This window comes from Lepidochelys kempii, chromosome 2 (genome assembly GCF_965140265.1).
Source record: "Lepidochelys kempii isolate rLepKem1 chromosome 2, rLepKem1.hap2, whole genome shotgun sequence".
Taxonomy (NCBI): domain Eukaryota; kingdom Metazoa; phylum Chordata; order Testudines; family Cheloniidae; genus Lepidochelys; species Lepidochelys kempii.
Window position 1 is genome coordinate 109,998,766 of NC_133257.1, and position 21,881 is coordinate 110,020,646.

Genomic DNA, 21,881 nt, shown 5'->3' on the forward strand with positions numbered 1-21,881 from the left:
TCAGTCTGCTGAAAATCAGTGGAAGGACTCCCAGAACTTGCAGAGTTTTGTTCTCTCTCTCTCTCTATTCCTAGTTCCCTAGGACACGAAGATTTCCAGGAGTTTAATTTTAAAAGTTAGTACTTATCAAATATTCATAGACCTACATAACAAATCATGGCAAACTATCTAAAGATGAAAATCTTAATCTTTAACAGGTTGAGTTGAAGAACATTTGCATTACCCTTGATATGCAAAATATTATAGGGTATACTTAAATACTTTTGCATATTCAGACTCATAACTAATATGAAAAGCAGCTGATGTACGTTTGATCTGCTGTGCTAATCCTCTTCAACAAAATTTCCATGTTAATTCTTAAAATCTTCCTTCTCTGCAAAAGCAATTGCACATATGTTGTTTTAGGTCTTAGTACATCTGACTATCTGTTTGCTTTACTGCTTTTTGCCCCCTTCAGCACTGAAGAGTCTATACATATAACACTGTGGGGAAATTCTGCTGTAGTATTAATTACATTCTGACTGCAGGACTAAACTCTGCCTTCCGTACATCTTTGCAACCTCACTATTTTCAACAGGGTTGGACAAGCATAACTGAGTACAATATTTGGTCTGCAGAATTTCTTATGGTGAAGAAGAGTAAAACGGAAAGAATGAGCTTGAGCTTCAAACAGAATATTGAGTTTGACAGTACAAGCAACTGGAATTTTTACTTATAAACTTAACTTGATATGGAAGGTACTGATACAAGCATAGAATCCCTCAGTGACCTCTTCATAATACAACTGCACTTTAATACTTGCACCCTACCAAACATTATTTTATCCAGAGATACCTCTTCCAGTGCAGTATAAACACTTATATGGAGTTATGTAATTCATAAGTAATGTGGAAGTTTTGCATGAAAGCAACCCTTGTTTACACGTATTCAGAATAATTTCATAGCAGACCATTTAAACCCATGTTGATGAAATATTTGGCAATATGTTGTTGAGGTTTTTGATCATACCACGAAAGGCTCTAACGTGATGCATAGCAACAGTAACATTGCTTATTGCCATAGAAGCCTTCATCAGTTTTCCAACTTTTGTGAGGCTAAAAAAATCAACACTAATGCAACAAGAAGTGTATTTACGCCATATCTACTCATGTTTTCCTTATCAGTACAGCATATCAACTAGAGAACTTAAGTCAACCCTTTCATAAATATACTTCTCTTTAGCCCTGTAGTAATAGCTTAGAGCAGGGGAAGTCAGTGGGTGTACCGGGGACCAAATTTGGACCTTGACAAAAAATAGATTATCCCTGGTTTAGAAGTATTAGTAGTAGCCCCAACACCCAAACTCTTAGAATTCTCTCAGCAGTAGTAATTAGGTGCATATGTGTATCTACTTACCATCTTGTCTAGCGGGTGAAGGATTTGGAATGAATGTTGCAAAGGCAGCAACAGACACTTTCTGTTGTCTCTCCCAATATGATCTAGCCATGGTCTGTTCTTGGCTGTCATCCAAAACTCAGTAAGTATTGTGGGAAATAATACTGTTTTTCCTGTTACCTTAAGGACTTTGGGAGCCAAATTAAAGGGACCTTGTTAGGTTCAAAGAAATTCTCGGCTCAAATCTATCTTCATTGGGTATTACTCTTCTCTTTGCTCATCTTGTACAATGAAGCTAGAACAATGAATTTCACTTTGGTTATTTTGCATTAATCTAGTTGCAGTTTCTGGATACAAAATTTCATTCACCACTATGTTTTAAAAAGGCAAAACATTTCGTTTCTGATCCTGCAAACCCTAAATTGTAACATGACACCCAGCTCTAGTTTCCCTTTATCCAAAACTGCTGATCAAGTAGATGATGTGTCCCAGCGTCTATCCATGCCCCAAATATACAGTAACTACTAGATGGCTGGATGGAAAGGCAGGAGCAACCAGAAGAAATAGTAGAGGCTAAAATATTAGCATTTTTGGTGGGGTTGCCTGCAAGGTTGTGTTTAAATAAGTCATGTTCACCAGACTTGTCCTGGAGTGGATAACTTCAAATCTGGGGGAAAAAAAGTTATTTACATTGTAACTAGGGAGACTTTTCTGAGGGAACTGCTGCTTATATTGTAGGTGTATTTATATCCCACAGTATATAGCTTTGAGTTGGGTTTAGGGAAATTGTTGAGAAGGGAGACTTACTTTCATTGATTCTTGATGCTGACCTATTGTATGTAACTGTGTTTGTAAGCATCTACAGATAGGTACAGATGCAAATAGGAGTACTTAAATTGCCTACACCTGCATGTGTTTGTAGGATCAATGTCTAACCAAAAGTGTCTCAAACTCTCAATACTTAAATGTTGACTTTTTTAAATAACCTGTTAAGATAATTGAATTTTGTTTCTGCTCAGATTCAGGAATGCCATGTTGAAAAGTATCTGCGAGGTCCTTGATTTGGAAAGATCGGGAGTTAATAATGAACTGGTTACCAGAATCTTAAACTTCTTAATGCATCCAAAACCTTCAGGCAAGGTGAGGCACAATTTTATTATACTTATTCATTGTTATGATTTCAACTTGGGGTGGGATGTGGGCAGAAAAAAACAATGGGGACATACAATGTTGCCTTAAGCGGTTTGCTCCCCCTTCCAGATATGCTTCTGCTACCATAGCTAAGTATGTGGGTGGCTCCTCGAAAGTGAATGTCTTTCTAAATCTGCTCCCGCGGTGACTCAGTGTAGCTGACCATAGCAGATCACATGTATAGGGCTGCAGGCTTAGGCAGAAGCCACAAGCTTGATCTTCTGTTCTCTTTTCCCATCATGCTCAGCTAGGCTGCAAAAGCATATGTATCCAGCTCATGGAGTTACCAGTGGACATCTCTACCCAAGCAGCATGTAGTCTTTTTGCTTTGAGGAACAAAAAGGGAGCTGTGAAATGTGAGCCAAAAAGAAAAAAAATAGAAATGAGGTGAGGGAAGGGAGGAAGATGAAAATGGACAGAAAAAGGGTGGCAACTGTATCAGGGAATGGTATGAGGGCTCATTGTAGGTGGAAACACCTTTCAACCCATTCATCACACAGTGGGGAGGGGAAGGGGGGGATCACCAGATCACAGCTTTATTGGAACTGGAGTGTGTAACAATGCATTAAAACCAGCTACACAAAATAATTAATTAGGCTCCTGTATTCCACCTTATTTTTTTTAACCTAAGAGCAATACAGAAATGGTCAAAAGCTGTCATTGCTTATCAAAATTCCTTTTATCATAATTGCTACAAATGTGAAGTCGTATACAGAAGTGAATAAGGAATGTCTCTGTCTATGCTGCTTTTTTTGTTTGGGGAAGCAACCCAGACATCCATTTCTGTCAACACTTAACTTATTGAAGTGCTCTTCTACCCTGGAAAGTTATCCTCATTGGGGAGTTAATGTTTGTGTCTCTACAGTTTCTTCATAAACTGAGCAAATTAAACCTATCTTCTAATAGCTTCCAGACCTATAAGTCAGTCTAGGTTCTTTCCTTCTCATGCATCATCTCCAGTAATAATAATAATCTGCTTTGAGTTACTTTTGTGCAGTTACACGGAAGGCTTTTAAAAGAAACATGGACTCCCCTGATGCCATTTTCAAAGTTGCTTTTCCAGGGTAGAAGCACTAGAAGAGATTATAAGTTAAATAAGGAGAGACTACTTGAGTGTCCCATACAGAGATGTTTGTTATTTAAAGCAGAAAATATGGAGCTCTTCCTAATAAACTTTAAATGACCATGTTTTTAGTCTTCAAAGACAAGTGTCTTTTGACAATTGGAGAGGTTAATCTAAAATGAAGCAGACATCACTAAAATGTACTGTGTGTACTTTCAGCCTCACAATGCTCAACTTTAGAGGGCTGCATATTAATGGGGATCAAAATTTTTCCCCTCCCCTGTTGACATCTTTCTACACACATAATCACCTGTTAAATGAGCTCATTGGTGTCATTGTGTTAGCAGGCATTGTGAAGTTTGGTTTTAGTCTTAACAGTGAGAACAAAAACGCAACAATAACTGAAGTTGGGCTTTTGTAGAATTATGGCTGAGGAATTAAATGAACTTTGCCTCAGTTTGTGTGGGGGAGAAATATGTATAGGTAAAATATGTATCTGGAGTTTTGTCCAACTTGAGGAACTTCCATTATATAGCCAACATTTATTGCTGTTTGCATGTGATTCTACAGTGTAGATCAGTGTTTCTCTTAACCTTTCCTGACTACTGTACCCCTTACAGGAGGCTGATTTGTCTTGCATACCCCCAAGTTTCACCTTACTTAAAAGCTACTGGTTTACAAAATCAGACATAAAAAGACAGAAGTGTCACAATACACTATTACTGAAAAATTGCTTACTTTCTTACTTTTACCATATAATCATAAAATAAATCATGACCCCCAGGTTGAGAAACACTGATATAGAATGTAAAGCAGTACAAACAAGTCATTTACTGTATGAAACTTTAGTTTTGTACTGACTTCAGTAGTGCTTTTCCTGTAGCCTGTTGTAAAACTAGGCAAATATGTAGATGAGTTGATGTGTCCTCTGGAAGACTTCAGCATACCCCCAGGAGAACATATACACCTGGTTGAGAAACACTAATGTAGATTATTTGATGGACATATTTGGAGAAACGTGTAGGTGGTAAAATAACTTACAGCAACACCCATCAAAGTAGCTTCACCAAACATAAGCTCTAAAACTGTTCACATTAGGCAGCAACAGTAACCCTTTCTTATGGAATACAGATGTTTACCTAAACCAGGGGTGGGCAAACTTTTTGGCCTGAGGGCCACATCTGGGAGGGGAAATTGCATGCAGGGCCATGAATGTAGGGCTGGGGCAGGGGGTTGGAGTGCGGGAGGGGTGCGGTGTGCAGGAAGGGGCTCAGGGCAGGGGGTTGGGGTGCAGGAGGGGTGTGGGGTGTGGCAGGGACTTAGGGCAGGGTGTTAAGGTGCAGGAGGGGTGTGGCAGGGGGCTCTGGGTTGGGGTGCAGGAGGGGTTTGGGGTGCAGGCTCCGGCCCAGTGCCGCTTACCTTGAGCAGCTCCAGGGTGACAGCGGCGTGCAGTGGGGCTAGGGCCGCTCCCGGAAGCTGCTGGCACCATGTCCCTGCAGCCCCTGGGGGAGAGGGGGACAGAGGGCTCTGTGTGCTGCCCTCACCTGCAGGTACCTCCCCCAAAGCTCCCATTGGTGGCGGTTCCTCGTTCCCAGCCAATGGGAGCTGTGGGGGGCGGTGCCTGCAGGCAAGGGCAGCACATGGAGCCCTCTGTCTTCCTTCCCCTGCCCTCCCCGGGGCCGCAGGGCTGTGGTGCTGGCCACTTTCAGGAGTGGCACGGGGCCAGAGCAGGCAGGGATCCTGCTTTAGCCCCACGGGGGTGGCAATCCCGTGGGCCAGATCCAAAGCCCTGACGGGCCGTAGATTGTCCACCTCTGACCTAAACCCATCAGGCAAAGCTCTATCTAAAAATGAAGATTACATAATACTCTGAAAGCTATTAAATGCTGACCAGACTGCCAGAAGGAAAATTGTTTGATTAGGGGACCATCTACTGAATGTGTTCATCTCTGGCTCTCATAATGCTTATATGAGCACTTAAAGAGTCAAGTCACGTGAGGTGGCAATTCTTTATTGGACCAACCCCTGTTAGTGTGAGAGACAAGATTTTGATCTTACACAAAGTTCTTCTTCAAGTCTGGGAAATGTAGTCAGTGTCACAGTTAAATACTGTCAGCAGAACGCTTACAGGATTCTTTGTTATTTTTGTGACTCAAGGGGAGAGGCAGCCTTTAATGCCAATTCACAATTAGTCTAGGGATTTCGATTATAACCAATATTTAGATTCGCATTTAAATCAGCTGGAAGTTCAATGTAGCAAATGAAGTGCAGGTATGTTGTGCTTATATTAACCCCCTTCTAAGGCAAGAGGGTTGTCTCAGTCTGTATTAGCTGAGGCTTCAGAATGGTTTTCAACGATAGTTCTAAAATACAGTACACTATATACCTTTCTCACCTCCAGAATGAGCCAGTATGCTTGGTAATGTCTCTACTGGCAAGAAAAAGATGAGGCATTTTTTAATATGATTGGCAGAAAAAAATTAGACAATAGGCATCTAGACATTTTTGTTAGGGTGGAGACTCTGAAAGAATCCAGGGTGCCCTTGTCAAAAATGTTTGTATTTCTAAATAATGGAGCAATACTTAAGATTAAGATTCTCAGCTTTTTAGATCTGAAAAGATAAGCCTCTAACTTGAGTCCATTTTTGAGATAATGGGTTGAAGTGATTGGAGGGCAACATGTTCATTCACAATGAATGACAGTGTCTTTTTTGGGGGATAGGGAGGAAATAGACACAACAAACTATAAACTCAGCGTCCACCTGATTTCCCCCATACCACAGACACTGACAACTATGTGGCTACAATTTTAATTGTTTCATTGTGCCCTAAATTGTGATTTTGTCATGAACTTAAATAAAACAATCCCTTGAATTTTTTTAAAGTAGTGTAAACTCTTCACTTTAAAATGACGGTCCCTAGTAACGGGCATCTGGTGGTTGCCAAAAGCACATACTTTTAAGTTTTATGGGTCAGTGGTGGCTATACCCCTGCTTATTCTTGATTCATATGACTTGACTGAAATTGAAATTTAAAAAATTATTAAATTTTGTTACTCTTTTAAACCCATACTTTTATCTTAAACAGCCATTGCCAAAGTCCAAAAAAACACCCAGCAAAGGCGGCAAAAAAGAACGCAGTAGCTCAGGAACTGCACGAAAAGTAAAACACACCAAATGTCCTGAGATTTTGTCGGATGAATCTAGTAGTGAGGAGGAGGATGAAAAGAAAGAGAAAGCTGAATCTTCTGAAGAAGATAAAGAGAGTGAAGAGGAGGTAAATATAACAAAACTTCATTTTCAGGAAAGATGAATGAGTTTGTCTTGCTTAGTTTGTAACTAACTGGCTACATTACTGGAAGGGGGTTTCAATATAGTGTTATTGTTTTGGTGGTGGGTTTTTTTTAAAGGTGGAAAGTAAGCTTTAGTTAGTGGAAAGGATTGCTTCACATGTGGACAACTTGAGACAAAAATTCATAAGGTACTACACTATACATCAGGAAGACCTGACTTCTTCCAGTGTCAGAAATATGGTGTGATCCAAGAACTAAAACTTTGAGGGATGAAGAAACAGAAATCAGAGGACCTGGTTCTGATCTCAGATGCTTGTGAGTCTTGTAAAATCAGTTGCTGCATGTGATGGACTTTTTTTAAACATCTCTAACAAGCAGTGCAGCCAAGAGCTGAAATTTAAGCATTGCCTTTCTTATATCTCCTGGTGACATTTTCTAGTAAAACACCATTGCTTTTTGACTAGGGATTACTTTTAGTGAGCTACAGTTGAAGTAAGAATTGTAGAATTCAGTAAGTAAAGTCACTTCTACCTATCTAGCACTGGTCTTGGGACATCAGTTCCCAGATTCTTGTGTAGTTCTTTGGTGGTCCCTCAAATATTTATTAGTACAAAACTAAGCAACCTTAAATGGTTTTCTGCAGATTTTCAAGAGGTGATAGTCCCATTACACTCAATTTTCTACTCCTTTTTGTTTGTTCGTTCTTTTCAGAACCTTATTTTTCCATAAACTTAATTTTTTTCTTCAAACACTAGCATTTTTCCTCATACATTCACAGCTTGAGCTTCCCCTCATCCCTTTCTTCCCCCGTTCTCACAAAAGTTACAAAATGTGGAGTGGCAATACAAGCATCTTCATATTGACTCAACCCTATACTATACCAGTGAAGAGACTTCAGGCTTCGTATCCTTTTACATCTTGATCTCTTAGATGAGATCGTTTATTACCTGCAGTTATGGCTGTGGGTTTTGTGATGTGGACGTGTCCAATTCACTAATTACAGGACTGAGACCAGCATTTCATATAAGCCACTGAACTACAGGTTGTGATAAAACGTCAGCCACTATTGACCTGGGCTGCACTTCCACTTATGATTTACAAGTGTGGTAGGCCATATATTTGAATTGTCTGAGCTATGGAAGGTAGTTAATCGTGAAAACTTTTTGTTGGAAGGCAAATTCGTGTAACTTCAAAACGAAAATGTCATAAAACGCCAAATGATATTTCACCACCATTCTCCATAAAACAAGATTGGAACCACACATTCTTAACTTGCCATTTCTTGGTGGTACTCACAGCTGGTGAGTTGAAAGAGGACTAGAGTATTAAAAGCTAATTTTATATTTTGTTCATCTGTTCACCAGTACAGTCTTTCTGCTGTGAGGAGAGGAATCTGGCTCTCTGTGTCAGGAGTCTTCTTTAGAAATCCTTTTTCCAAGAGCTCAGCTGCCTATAAAAGATAGGTAAGCCCCACTCACCTCAGTTTTTTGCCTTTCTTCAAGAGGTAGGAGGTAAACCCTCTGTTCCTTCCGAGCTGTCAGGTAAAACCTGAAAACTTTTAGATGTCTGACACTCCTAAGGAGTGTTTACAGACCCACCTCAGAGGGACTATAATGTTAGAGAACTTCAAAGAAAACTTGATTAGTTCGTGGAAAAACTACCCTGCTCTTAAAACATTCTACCTCTTATGCCCTGTACAGGCAATTCTCCTGACTGAGGGTCTTAAAGGAAAAGTTTCAGCAAACCAAGGGCTTGTGTACATTTAAAATGCTGACAGAGGGGTTCTCATTTCAGCACAGGTAATCCACCTCCCCGACAGGCTGTCTACACTGGGGTTTAACTGGATAGATTTAACTGGATTTTTCACACCCCTGAGCGATGTTATACCGACATAATTTCATATTGTAGACCAGACCCAAGTAAACTCACTCAAGTTATCCCAAATTCCATGAAGGTTCAGACCAGAGTTGTCCGAACAGTGAGAAGTCAGACACTTAATTTACAATCAACTTGAAGATCAAACTTTCACAGACAATCTATAGATGAATATCTGTAGCTTATAATGTATGAAGTTATTGAAAATAAATTGAAATTATGAACCTGCTTGGAACAGAAGCTTATTGACAACTGAAAACTGGATGTCTCTTTAGCTCAGTTGTGGCAAATGGCAAAAGGTAGGCAAGAACTGCCTATATATTTAAAACAGCAAAAATTATTATTTTTTTGCCATGTGCTTAACAGTCCTTCAGCAACAGCACAATAAAAACTAGCTAGACAGCCCTCATTTAGTTAGGCTATTCTGCTCTCTGTTGAGCTAACTGTTGGAGTCGTGGGTGAGGAATGCTTGGGACAGATGCAAACACCTGCATGCTTCTCTTGATTGAGATTCCAAAAAGACAGCTTCTTAGAATTAAGGATTCAAAGACAATTTTTAGAAAACAATCTGGATTCTGAGGAAAGAACACTTCCTATACGTTATAAGGCAGACTGACTTCCATTTAAACTTCTAACCTTGCTCTGTAGCCAAACACTTAAAACACCAAAGCACTCTAGTTTGAAAAGTAACTACTTAAGAATATGATCTGTGTGTATTTCCTGCTGACTACAGTGACAAAGTTCTCAGTGCTTCTGTTGCCTCTGAAAAGCCAACAGCTCTGAAGCAGTGAGCTGGATTCTAGTCTGACTGGGGCACCAACACAATTAACTAAGTTTTATGGGTTGCACAAGTGTAAATGAAAGTAGTTACTGGTAATGTGAGTCAAAATCCAATTTGGGTTTTTTTTCATGTCAAATTGTTTTGCACTATTTACTAGTTACGATTTACAGGACTTAAGCACATGCTTAACTTTTGACTTTTCCTTTTGAGAAATTCCCAAGTTCTTATTTTTTGCAGTATCATTTGATGCTAAACAGTGTTGTGGAGTTCCATGCTTGCCTCAGTAACTTTCAGAGGAAGTTTCTAGGGCTGGCAGTTAAACAGACTCTGATCCTGTAGACTTAAATACGTTTAACTTGTGTAAATAAAGCAAATATGTCTAGTTTATGTATCCTGTATCTTCTATTTATCAGTTGATTTTGACTTCATCAAATATGTTGTAGTTTGTCTATTTTTAAAGCATCATAACTGAGCCAGTTGTGTGCATTCATTAATGTAGTTCACTTCTACTAGTAAAAATTCACCCATGTGTAATAGTTAGAGGCCATGCAGCCATACTTCTGCCTGACTGAAGGGATGCTAAGTTGCAGTATTGTGGGCAAGGATGGAAACTAAAACTAGATTGTTTATAGAATACCATGGTTTGCTTGTTCAGTTTTAATCAGACTCTCAAGGGTTCTGTTGTAGGGCAAATGGTGCCTAGGGTATTCTAGAAATCAGATGACATAGCAGTCAGTTATTGGTGCTCCACTAAAATAAACTGACTAAAGTTTTGGGATGATAAAACTGACAAAATAAAAGGAAGGTAAGTAGAACATTGTGGAAGGGATAAGAGTTGGCATTCTGTTAGTAGTGGATTGCTTTCTAGGTGCACCTCTGCTTATTTTTGGCAGACTGGAGCAATTATGCGTACTTCTGGTTTTGTCTTAAAGGATAGTCGCTACTTATAGGAAAAACAGAATCTGCTTTGGAATAGTTATTGATGGGACACTATTGTATTAAGTGTAATTCTACTCTAAAATTATTTAAAATGGCACCTTTTAATTCCAGTGTCTATCATTTATTGTGAACTGATCCCATATGTCACACTTTCTAACTGCCATACCTACAAATGTAATCAGGACTCTTTCCTTCTGGTGATTCGTCACCAATAAAATATTTTGTACACCAAATTAGATCCTCAGTTACACCCATACAATCTTGTTTAAGACTAATGGGGTTGTGCAGGTATGGGGGGTTGAAACTTGGCTGGCAAAAGCTTTATTACTTATGATGCTATGTGAGCACGAAAAAATGTAACTTTCATAATTTTCCAAGGTGGAATGAGTCCTGGGTATGTTTATAGGATTGGCGGTTAGAAAATGCATCTTGCTTCATGGATAAATTCAGGTTACAATAATCATTGAACCCTCTGCCATTGTAGTCCCTTTTCAGAGTAGAATTTCACTTTAACCAGGCCTATGAAGATACCTGCCTCCTGGGGAAAAAAATGCTCTCTAATAACATCAGACATAATTATGAATGGAGATACTTAGTACAATCACCCATAAGGCTAGAAAAAGTTCCAGCTGTTTGTTAAAACAGTCAAGAATTTGATTGTCTTGGTTTGAGCTCCAGAGTTTATGCAAAATTAAAATCTAATCTTGAAGAGTCCAGATTTTAACTTCACAGTACCTATGCATTTTCCTCACTACCATCCACTATAGTACACAGCTATAAATAGCCAGTATTTCACATCTGAATGTAATAATTCAGTTTGCAATGACATGTTTCTCACACCCATGTAGCATATTGGTGGGGATTGAGAGCTGTTGTGCTAGAAGTCAGGATTCAATCCATTCTTTTCTCTCCTACAGCAACCTAAGAAAGCATCTAAAAAAGAAAAACCTAAACAGAAGATGCCTTCTAAAAACAAGAAAGCTGTGAAAAGTGCTAATGTCAAGAAAGCAGATAGCAGCACTACAAAGAAGAATCAGAACAGTTCAAAAAAAGGTAAAGGTTTTAGTCTTGTTTTCACTGTGTTGCTTAATTTAGAAGATGAGTCTTAACCTTAACTGTGCAGCAAAACATTGCATACTTTTTATTGCTTCTCTGATGTAGAAATCACAAGTTTGTTTTGCTAATTTAGATTTGAAATAGCAGGATGAGACCCCCTCTCTGCTGGGGGGCCTTGGCAAGATCTTTAACAGGACCTGTAGAGTGATTTAACAGAATCTTATAACCTGGTCTGCAGCCATACTTCAGCCTGATTGATGGGAGAAGCTGAATTGCAGTATTCTGGGTTAGGGCAGAAATTAATACTAGATAGTTTTAAACACTTGGTATTTTATAAACAAAATCAGCAAAACATGATCTGTCAGATTGTCAAGGAATAATGTGGGACAGGGTGGGACATAATTGTCCTGTGTTCTTTTCTGGAGGAAGGAAGCAGCAGGGAGATGTCAAACATTTGAATTCTAATAAAGTAAATCTTCCAGATTTAGAAAGTGAGTCTGAGGATAGTTCAGATGATGAACCTTTAATTAAAAAGTTGAAGAAACCACCTACAGATGAAGATCTTAAGGAAACTGTCAAGAAGTTATTGGCCAATGCAAATTTGGAGGAAGTCACAATGAAACAGATTTGCAAAGAGGTATGTATAAAAATTCTACAGCTTTTGTTTAAAAACTAACTTTGATATTCCTAATTTTGTTTTGTAAATTGTAAATGTGTGAAAATGTAAATATTTCATATACTAATTATACTCAAAGAAATGTGTGAATGTCTAAAGCTGTACCACTTAAGGCTTTGATCTTGAACTAGGCTGCATTGAATCTTGTCAGCACTTTGCTAGAAAGCCTCAGGGTGCTAGAGGTTAACAGAGGGTTAACACTTCCCCTCAGCCTCCTCTACCCCACACATCTACCTGGCTGTTTTGTGAATTTAGTCTTCGTTTGCTTTTTGTCAAAATGCATAAAATAAAACACATTTGAGTCAAAGTATTTTTTGACTTGCCCAAAATTTTGTTTTCAGCTGGACCTGAAACTAAACTTTTTTTAAATTTTTCAGAATTGCCAGCAAGTCAAAAAATCCATTATTTGCCAGTTTAATGATCATCTCTCTCCCATCCCCCCCCACCCCCCCATATTTGGCTACTGCTAGTGGTAAAACAGTATCTGTTTTTAAAAACAGTACTGTCAAAAGGACCCAAAACTGTACTTACTGTGGACCTGGTCTTTGTTCTTTTAGTCTCTTTCATACTTACGGGGAATGCAGCTGCCGGTCTAGAGTAGTGGTTCTCAACATGTGGTCTGTGAAAGCCTTAAACTGAAAAGATTTCAGTGTGCTCTCGCTGTGTGTGTGTGTAAAAAAAAAAAAAAAAACTTCATGGGGTCCACATCTCTATTTAAAATTTCTTAGGGGTCCACAAATGAGAAAAGGTTGAGAACCACTGGTCCAGAGGATACAACACACCCACTGGTAAACAGCATGAATTGCTTGACTCCAGGGTATTCTGTCACCCACATGTTGTGCTTTATTAATATGAAAACTGTAACTCCTGTTATTAAAAATAACTGCTACACAAACTTTCAAAAACTGAGTTTAGGCAAAATGAGGGAAATAAAAGGTTTGACTCTTCAAATGACATTGTACAACTTACATTTGGATTCTACAGCTCCAGCTCCTCTGCACTAAAATCATGAAGTTAATGTTCTGAAAACTAAATAACAGACTTCTCACTCACACTAGCTCTTTTTTATTGCTTGCTTTAGGTATATGAAAATTATCCCAGTTATGACTTGTCTGAAAGAAAAGATTTCATCAAAAAGACAGTTAAAGAGGTAAACTTATCTGAAAAAGTAAATGGTATATTTTTAAACATCAGAGGTTGGAACACCATATAATACTAAGTATCAGAGGGGTAGCCATGTTAGTCTGGATCTGTAAAAGCAGCAGAGAGTCCTGTGGCACCTTATAGACTAACAGACGTATTGGAGCATAAGCTTTCGTGGGTGAATACCCACTTCGTCGGACGAATGTAGTGGAAATTTCCAGAGGCAGGTATAAATATGCAAGCAAGAATCAGGCTCGGGATAATGAGGTTAGTTCAATCAGGGAGGATGAGGACCTTTTCTAGCAGTTGAGGTGTGAACACCAGGGGAGGAGAAACTGCTTTTGTAGTTGGCTAGCCATTCACAGTCTTCATTTAATCCTGAGTTGATGGTGTCAAATTCGCAAATGAACTGAAGCTCAGCAATTTCTCTTTGAAGTCTGGTCCTGAAGTTTTTTTGCTGCAGGATGGCTACCTTTCAATCTGCTATTGTGTGTCCAGGGAGGTTGAAGTGTTCTCCTACAGGATTTTGCATATTGCCATTCCTAATATCTGATTTGTGTCCATTTATCCTTTTACATAGGGACTGTCCAGTTTGGACAATGTACATAGCAGAGGGGCATTGCTGGCACATGATGGCATCTATTACATTGGTGGACGTGCAGGTGAATGAATCAGTGATGATGTGACTGATCTGGTTAGGTCCTGTGATGGTGTCGCTGGTGTAGATATGTGTGGGCAGAGTTGGCATCGAGGTTTGTTGCATGGATTGGTTCCTGAGTTAGTTACTCTGCTGTGGTGTGTAGTTGCTGGTGAGAATATGCTTCAGGTTGTCTGTGGACAAGGATTGGCCTGACTCCTAAGGCCTGTGAAAGTGAGGGATCGCTGTCCAGGATGGGTTGTAGATCAGTGATGATGCGTTGGAGAGGTTTTAGCTGAGGACTGTATGTGATGGCCAGTGGAGTTCTGTTGGTTCTTTCTTGGGCTTGTCTTGCAGCAGGAGGCTTCTGGGTACACGTCTGGCTCTGTTGATCTGTTTCCTTATTTCCTCGTATGGGTATCATAGTTTTGAGAGTGCTTGGTGAAGATCTTGTAGGTGTTGGTCTCTGTCTGAGGGGTTGGAGCAAATATGGTTGTACTAGTACTAGTTTCAGAAAGCTTGGTTTTTTTGTATGGGAAGTGACCACAAACGTTTTTCAGGCCAACCTTGATTCAGGAGCTGGATCTTTGCCCTGTGCGCTCTTCATCTAAAAGCTGATAGTTTTTTTTCTTAACATTAGTCAAACCTGAATGCCACTCACATGTGGGTTCAGTAATTTTTTTATCTTTGGGAAATATGAGTTACTATTCAGGAAGAACTAAAATAGTAAAGCTACCATGGCCTCTATTAATCTAACTAGCATAATTAATGCACAGCTTTGAAAGGGCCAAATAATGGCCTAGGCTACACAGCAATTTAGGGATGCAAAGCACTGGCTACTTGCATCACAGGTAATAGCACAGGTAATACAGCGGGGAGGGATAGCTCAGTAGTTTGAGCTTTGGCCTGCTAAACCCAGGGTTGTGAGTTCAATCCTTGAGGGGGCCATTTAGGGATATGGGGCAAAAATTGGGGATTGGTCCTGCTTTGAGCAGGGGGTTGGACTAGATGACCTTCTGGGGTCCCTTCCAACCCTGATATTCTATGATTCTATGAGGAGAGAACACAAGCTGAGCTGCTCTGTTCCCTCTCCATGCAGCTGTGTGGGAGTGGAGAGAGAGCAGGCAGAGCCTTGGCTCAGCACATATCTCCAGTCACACACCTGGTTGGGAGAGTTATGATGCTGCCTTGAAGAGAGTACACTGCATCTGATGTAGACCCCATACTCCCTCCCTGCAGCAGTAGGGGAAACAGGAAGGAAACTGACTCCGTGAATTGCAGTCTTGCTTTCTTTAGCTGCTACAGCAACATGCCACCCTTAATGTAGAGCTCATGATCCAGTCTGTAGCTAGTAATGCTTAAGAATAATTTCAAGTGAATTCATTTTGCTACTCCCTAAAATAAAAAAGGGATGATGTAAGGGAACCAGTACTTGTTAGTCAGACTGCAGAAAAATTGTAAGTGAATGTCTCTTTTACTTCAAACCCTCTAATAAAAAAATAATGCATACACCTCAAATGTCGTGTATGCCAGCTAAAACACACTGGAATATTCTAACATGAGATGGTACTGAACAATTTGATTTGTGGTGGTACTCCCATGTAAATGGGATGGTTGAGAGAAGAGCATAATCATTTCTTAACTAGCATTTTTGTACCTGTTCTTGAACAGCCTTTATCTTAATGTTAGACTGGTATGGAATTGATTAAGGCTAAAGGAGAAACTGTCTCATTTCAGTTGATTTCATGATCTAATTTGACTGGAGGAAATGAAAACTGCTGACTTATGTTCCCATGGATTTGAAGATGATAGACACCAGCAAAAAGAATGTTTGTGATATATTATGTTTAGTCAGCGCTGATTCTGCGGACCGAGTATCAATGTAAATTGCTTTGTGTACCTTTTTAATAATTGCATTTGATGCAGGTTTTAGTTAACTTGCTTACTTTTTTTTGCATGGCAATAAATGTTCCCTTTTTATAGTTTTGTACATTTTGAATTGCTTTGTAGTAGTAGATTCATTAAGACATCATAGCTTTTAATGTGCTTTAATACCTTGCATAATTTTTTTTAAGACTCAAGTAGGATAAAAGTTTGTGTTCGCATACATACATGCAGAAATTGTCTGGAATACTGCAGTATTGGGTTATAGAAATATTTGAATGCATATTCTGAAGATCAGTCATGCTAGTGTTTATATTCTGATTTACATGCTATAAATTCAGAATGCTCAATCTACATTACTGTCTTGCATGTGTATGCACTGAGAACCATCAAAGCATGGTAACTAATTGGCAGATATTATTTTTGTACTTTTAAAGACTGTATATAAAGTTATTGCAGATTTCTGTTGTGCAAATCAGTTTTTTAAATCTCTAGTTATCTTAGGACTTATGACATGTCAGTGTTCAGCAGTGATGCTGGGATGAAAAGTGGGAAGCTCCATAAAAGTTTAAACAAAAGAGTTGAAGTTTTACTGTTTGTCCAATCTTGCCTTGTAAGGAAGATTCGCCTGTAATTTTATACTTAAGCTTTTCAGTGTTTAACTTTATATAAAAGGCTACAGCTGTATTTGTTCCAATGGCTTGACCTAATACATTAATAAAGTTCAAAGTGAAGGCTATAGGGGGAAAAGTAATTGACTTGATAATGCTTATTTGGGTGTTGGACTCTGTGGCCAAAACTTTCAGAAGTGGGTGCCTAAAGTGATGAACACCTGGCAGGCTTAACAACTGAAAATCATGCCCCAAATCTAGGAGCCCAAGCAGGATAGTACTTAATCATTTACTTAAGTGCTATTCTGAATAGGAATAGTTTTCTAAATTCAAGCATAAATATGGTTTATGGTACTCTAGAATCACATCTCAAACTTTGGCCAACTGCTTTTGGTTCAAAGTGGAAATTTTCATGTAAGTTGTTTTTGCCCACCATATTATACCTTTGTGCTATTATAGAAAGTCACTTATAATTTATGTAAAATACTAACACAGGCCAAACAAAAAGTGTTGCTATCAATGCTATGAAAAACAAATCCTCTAATGACTCCAGTATTCAAGAGCAAAACATTTTTAAAATTTTAGTATTCTATGTTTGCAAAATTAGGAGTCAGATTATTTAAATTCTGAAAATGTTCAGCTAGTCAGGATGTTAATTAACCTTTACCTTTTTATGATTTCTTTGCATGTAATCCTTTCTTTAAAAAGGCTGAATGTTTCAGTTTTGTACTCAATAAATGTCTTTCAGAAAAACTTAAATCAATTTTGATATTCACTTACCTGTACAGTAAAACTCTACAGCCACAGATGTGCACTTAATCATCTAGAGAAAACTCTGGAAAAGGTTTCTGTGCTTTAGAGGTGTGATCTGTGCCATAACATGTCCTGCCATCAAAATATGACTACAAGAAATGACCGACCCCTTGTGCAATTGCTTTGAACAATCTTATCAACTTTAACAAAGGCATTTAAACAATTTCAAAATCCTGGTAAAGCAGTAAGTTACTTGTCACTGAATCTTGTTTTGTCCTTGGGTAGTACTACAATAGGTTATTTTTAAATTGTACTTCTAAAGCTTCTGTAAATAACACTCATGGCCAAGTCACCACCTTATTTGAATGAGGTGGACAAGATCAAAGTTACTGAATTTCTTCTCAAATGCTTTTCCTCATGTAGGAAAATGCTAATGAAAGCTAGAGTGCATAAGTGTTGACACTATGATTAACTCTACCCCACTGGTTCTCAACCAAGGGTATGGTCTAGGGGTGAAGCTTGTGTGTAGAGTATCATCTCTTGTCCCCACCACAGTCAGTGCTTGGTGAAGTGTTGTGTGATCCTTTGAAAGACGCTGGATCCATTATTGTACAGATAATAGAATCAGGACTTGCAATTCAGAGAGTTATAGAACAGCAACTATAAGATTCTACCTCTAGATATTAGTCAAGCATGTTGTCATGTTGCTCAGTATGTGCTTAGCATCAATTTCAAAAACAATGTGCAACATCCAGTGGACACTTTACAGTTTTATTCTGCTGCCATAACAGTCACACAGAAGAGTTGAAGTGTAACAGATCATGCTCTGCCTTCAGACATTTTGGTCATATTTTAAACAAATTTACTTAAAGCCATTCTCCTGTTTATTTACAGGGAATAAACTGTACACAAGTTAGAAAAACTGGCATGCTTAATTAAATGACATAATTATTAGTCCCCAAGAACTTCTCCAGTGCTTTAAGTTGGGCCAATTCTGAGGCTCTTAACTTTTTAAGTCTTAAATAAGTATAAACAAAATGGAATAGTCTCATTTTATGCTTGTTTCTCCACATATGAAGTGTAGCACAAAACAGTTTAAATGCCTGATTAGTCCATAATAAATGTCTTATTACTTTGGTAAACAGTTTAAAATTTACCATATGCTCTGCATTTATTATCCCCCATTCTTGCCTTTTTAATGAGGCCTTAATTCAGCAAAGCATTTAAACATGTGCCCACTGTTAAGAATGTATATAAATTCCAATGCAGTTGTCAACAGGACTTGGGTCTATGCTTAAAGTTCAGCATGAACAGAAATGCTTTGCTGAAGAGGGATAGACTGGTGAATTGGGATCTAAGACACTAAGGATTAACTGAAAGGTCAGGCTCTTAACTGTTTCCATGTTATTACGAAGCTGATTGGAGCTTTGACCAAGGCCTGTAGATGTGGGCTGTAAACAGAATGTATATTCTGAGCTTGTACCAATGATTCTTTTATTTAACTCTGTTTCTAAGCTTCTTTCCTATTAAAATTTTGGTATCTTATCTAGTACATTGAGAGAGGCAGGGAGTTCTTCCTTTCACTTTTGCCCACTATGGACACTTTTCATTTCCTATTGAAATCTCTCTCACTTCCATTATAAATTGGTCTATAAAACATGGAATAATCAAAGTAGCAATGATTTAGCAAAATTTAAACCTTGATTACCATTTCTTCTACAAGCAAAGGATTTCAAGCCTTGCTCTCTAACCTTTAAGCCACTTACAATTTAGTACTTGAAGTATTTCAGAACTAGAGATATTAGCATTCTTTAGAGCAAAAAAAATTAGGAACACTTACACTTTCAGTCACATCCTCAGTTCAGTTTTAAAAAGCAGAATATTTAGCTGAAAAACAGATCTAGTTACATATAAACATCTTCAACCTTGTAAATTAAAGATTAAATAAAAATATTTAACATCTGAACATCACATCTACTCTAGAAAACAAATTAGGTATCGAAGAAGAGTAAAAAATTGTTTTTTCTTCAGCAGGCTTCTTTTCTAAAGGTAACCTTTCTGGAGTTAAGCACTGTAACTCAAGAAGACTTGCTTTGTCACACACACACAGCATTCTAGAGACTAAGAAAAATAATTAAGTGCTTATTTTCCTTCCAGAATCACACAGAACTCTGCAGTAACATCACAGGAGGAAAAAAGTGTTTTGGTTTTTTTTTTTAATTTAAAACATTCTCCATTTACCCTGTTCTATGGGATGTTAAGGCAGGTGTGGATGCTGTGTGTTTTATTTCTTGCTGCCTTCCCCTGTGGGAAGAACTTAAGTATCTACTTATCTTTTACTGAATTACTCCAGAATCATTTTTTATAATACCTTCAAATAATAAACTAAATCAAAGTGCAAGCCACCTTATTTCAGCCCTTCATAAAAAGCATATTTTACCTCATTCATCTTCACCTATTTTAAATACAAAAGCTGAATGAGTCACTAATAACTTACACTCCCCTTTTATCCCCAATTAAGCTCTCATAATTATGTGTGTAAGTGATTCACCTACTCAGCTCAAATGAATTTGGAAGTTCACTTTCAAAGGAAAAACACCTAAACCCATACAATTTTTTGTGCTACCCTACTTGCATGATCAACACTGAGCAAACCTAAACTAACTCTTATCATAAAGATTATTCCTTTACAACTCTGAATATGCAGCACAGAGAACATTTCAGAGACATTTTTACTGTAACAAAAGCTTTTTTCCTTTTGAAAAATCCTTTAGCTTCAATAACCCTTTGATGATTGCACTATAAACTGTTCCAGCAGTTTTTATTTAAAAGGAACACATTTGAGATGCCAAAGCCTGACTGGTGGACAGTAAATACACTGAAAAAATGTCAGAAGAGGTTATTAGGAGTAGGGTGGGGTAGATGTAACTGATTTTGTTCTCTCTTACAACCATCTCCATTGGCATTCCATGATTTGGCTTGTTTGTTCAAGTACTACTCTGATCATGATCAACCTGAGAACAAAATGAATTTAGGAGCTCCACCACTAAATAATCCACCATGCTCTAATACTGTATAGAAATCAATTGCTCTGTTGTTCTGAACTTCTTCAATGCAGGTGGTTTACTACAATAGTGTGGGCTGAACCATATAGAAAAAGGCCTCACGCAGCAGGCTCTGGTAGTAGACCTGTGTGCGCCACAGTAGCAAGAGACTCCAATGTCAGTGCTGACATGTTAATATCATCTTTGTTGGAAAAATGACATTAAGAAAAACTATGACTTCATGTAGCACCAGGGTTTGAAAGAAAAGGAAAGTTAAAGATGAAGATTTTATCTTCAGATACCATATACTGTTTTAAGTACCAATTGGGGGAATGATAGCAAAGGGGAAATTGAAGGAAGTCTTACCCACAGAAAACAATTAAAAAATATATAGACACAAATGTCAGTATTCAAAATGCTGCTATTTTGCTTGCTTCTCGAACGCCACTCAAGTAGGCTCCTGTAACGGTCTGTGGAAAGTGCCTGTTTGTGGCCTATAATAAAATAAAAATTGCATAATTTCTGAAACAGCTATAGAAGAACAAAAATAAAATTTTGCTCCAAAACAAAGTTCTGTGTAGTGCAAGAGTGTTTGATATATGCTTTTACACAGGTATTTTCAAACTATTAAATGCTCTCGAATTTTAAAAATAGCTTGTTAAAAAGATGAACCAAAGAAAAGCCTTTTAAAAAAAGGCAACAAGTACTGAATTTAGCAAAAAGGTAAACTCTGAAGTCATATACCATTAAAGCGAAGAAATTGGACTCTTGGCAGAGGTAGTCATTTTTGCTAGTTTGGACATTACTTCAGAGAGGTTGTTCGTACACTTTTGTATATCAATACACAATAGTATCAATGGCATGAGTTTGTTACAGCTGCATTAGTGACCAATGGAGAAATAGTCAGTCAATTATGCAGTTCATCTGAACTGCAGTGGGCAATTATGAGTCTCAATCTATAATATGAACATGCATTTTGTCTTTATAAAATCAGCAATTGACCATATGTATCCAGATACAATTATGCAAAACATAACTACGATAAAGGGCATGCCTGGAGAGTCGTTTTTGAAGAACTACAATTTATCATTATTAACTACTTGAGACATTCCTCCATACATAGGCAGGGGCTTGTCTTTTAAAGAGCTTATTGCTCTTCTGTCTTCCATAGGGCAAGATGATAGTTACTGTACATCCCTAATGGAAAAACATGTCCACAGGGACTGAAGTCAGTTATATAAGTTATATCCACACCAGCGTAACAATTTTCCATTTTGCATCTTGTTTTGGGTATACATTTTGGTGCAGATTTTCAAAACTAGAGGCTCTGGCTCATATGGCTAAGCAGATTGAAACTACACACACTTCTGCAAAGAGAAGTTCAAATCACAATTACATTGAAAGCGTAAGTGGATTTTGTGGCCTCATCCTACTCTGCATTTATCCACTTCACAAAGCCACCCTTCAATTTGGTACAACTGGCAGTGCCAGCGCAAAACAAGCTAGGAAGTGCTGTACGTCAGAATCAAGGTGCATTGGCAAAGGGGATATTTACAAAATGT

General features: G+C 38.2%; 2 protein-coding genes across 11 annotated transcripts in view; one reads left to right on the plus strand and one right to left on the minus strand.

Moving 5' to 3' along the window:
- DEK (DEK proto-oncogene) overlaps window positions 1-21,801 on the plus strand; it is a 37,613-nt gene extending 15,812 nt beyond the window's left edge. For 3 of the 4 annotated variants that reach the window (XM_073331913.1, XM_073331910.1, XM_073331911.1), the window contains 7 exons: window positions 2,394-2,514; window positions 6,716-6,904; window positions 11,433-11,568; window positions 12,054-12,208; window positions 13,329-13,397; window positions 13,971-14,052; window positions 15,765-21,801. In XM_073331913.1, coding sequence (XP_073188014.1) covers window positions 2,394-2,514; window positions 6,716-6,904; window positions 11,433-11,568; window positions 12,054-12,208; window positions 13,329-13,397; window positions 13,971-14,052; window positions 15,765-15,781 — 769 coding nt within the window. In that variant the 3' untranslated portion in view covers window positions 15,782-21,801. The remainder of the gene's footprint in view (window positions 1-2,393; window positions 2,515-6,715; window positions 6,905-11,432; window positions 11,569-12,053; window positions 12,209-13,328; window positions 13,398-13,970; window positions 14,053-15,764) is intronic. The other variant, XM_073331912.1, reaches the window with a different exon arrangement.
- Window positions 12,701-21,881, minus strand: part of KDM1B (lysine demethylase 1B) — a 45,852-nt gene continuing 36,671 nt past the window's right edge. For 4 of the 7 annotated variants that reach the window (XM_073331909.1, XM_073331907.1, XM_073331908.1 and 1 more), the window contains one exon: window positions 18,033-20,813. In XM_073331909.1, coding sequence (XP_073188010.1) covers window positions 20,730-20,813 — 84 coding nt within the window. In that variant the 3' untranslated portion in view covers window positions 18,033-20,729. Of the gene's footprint in view, window positions 15,423-18,032; window positions 20,814-21,881 lie in introns of those variants that run through there. The other 3 variants (XR_012157309.1, XM_073331905.1, XM_073331906.1) reach the window with 3 other exon arrangements.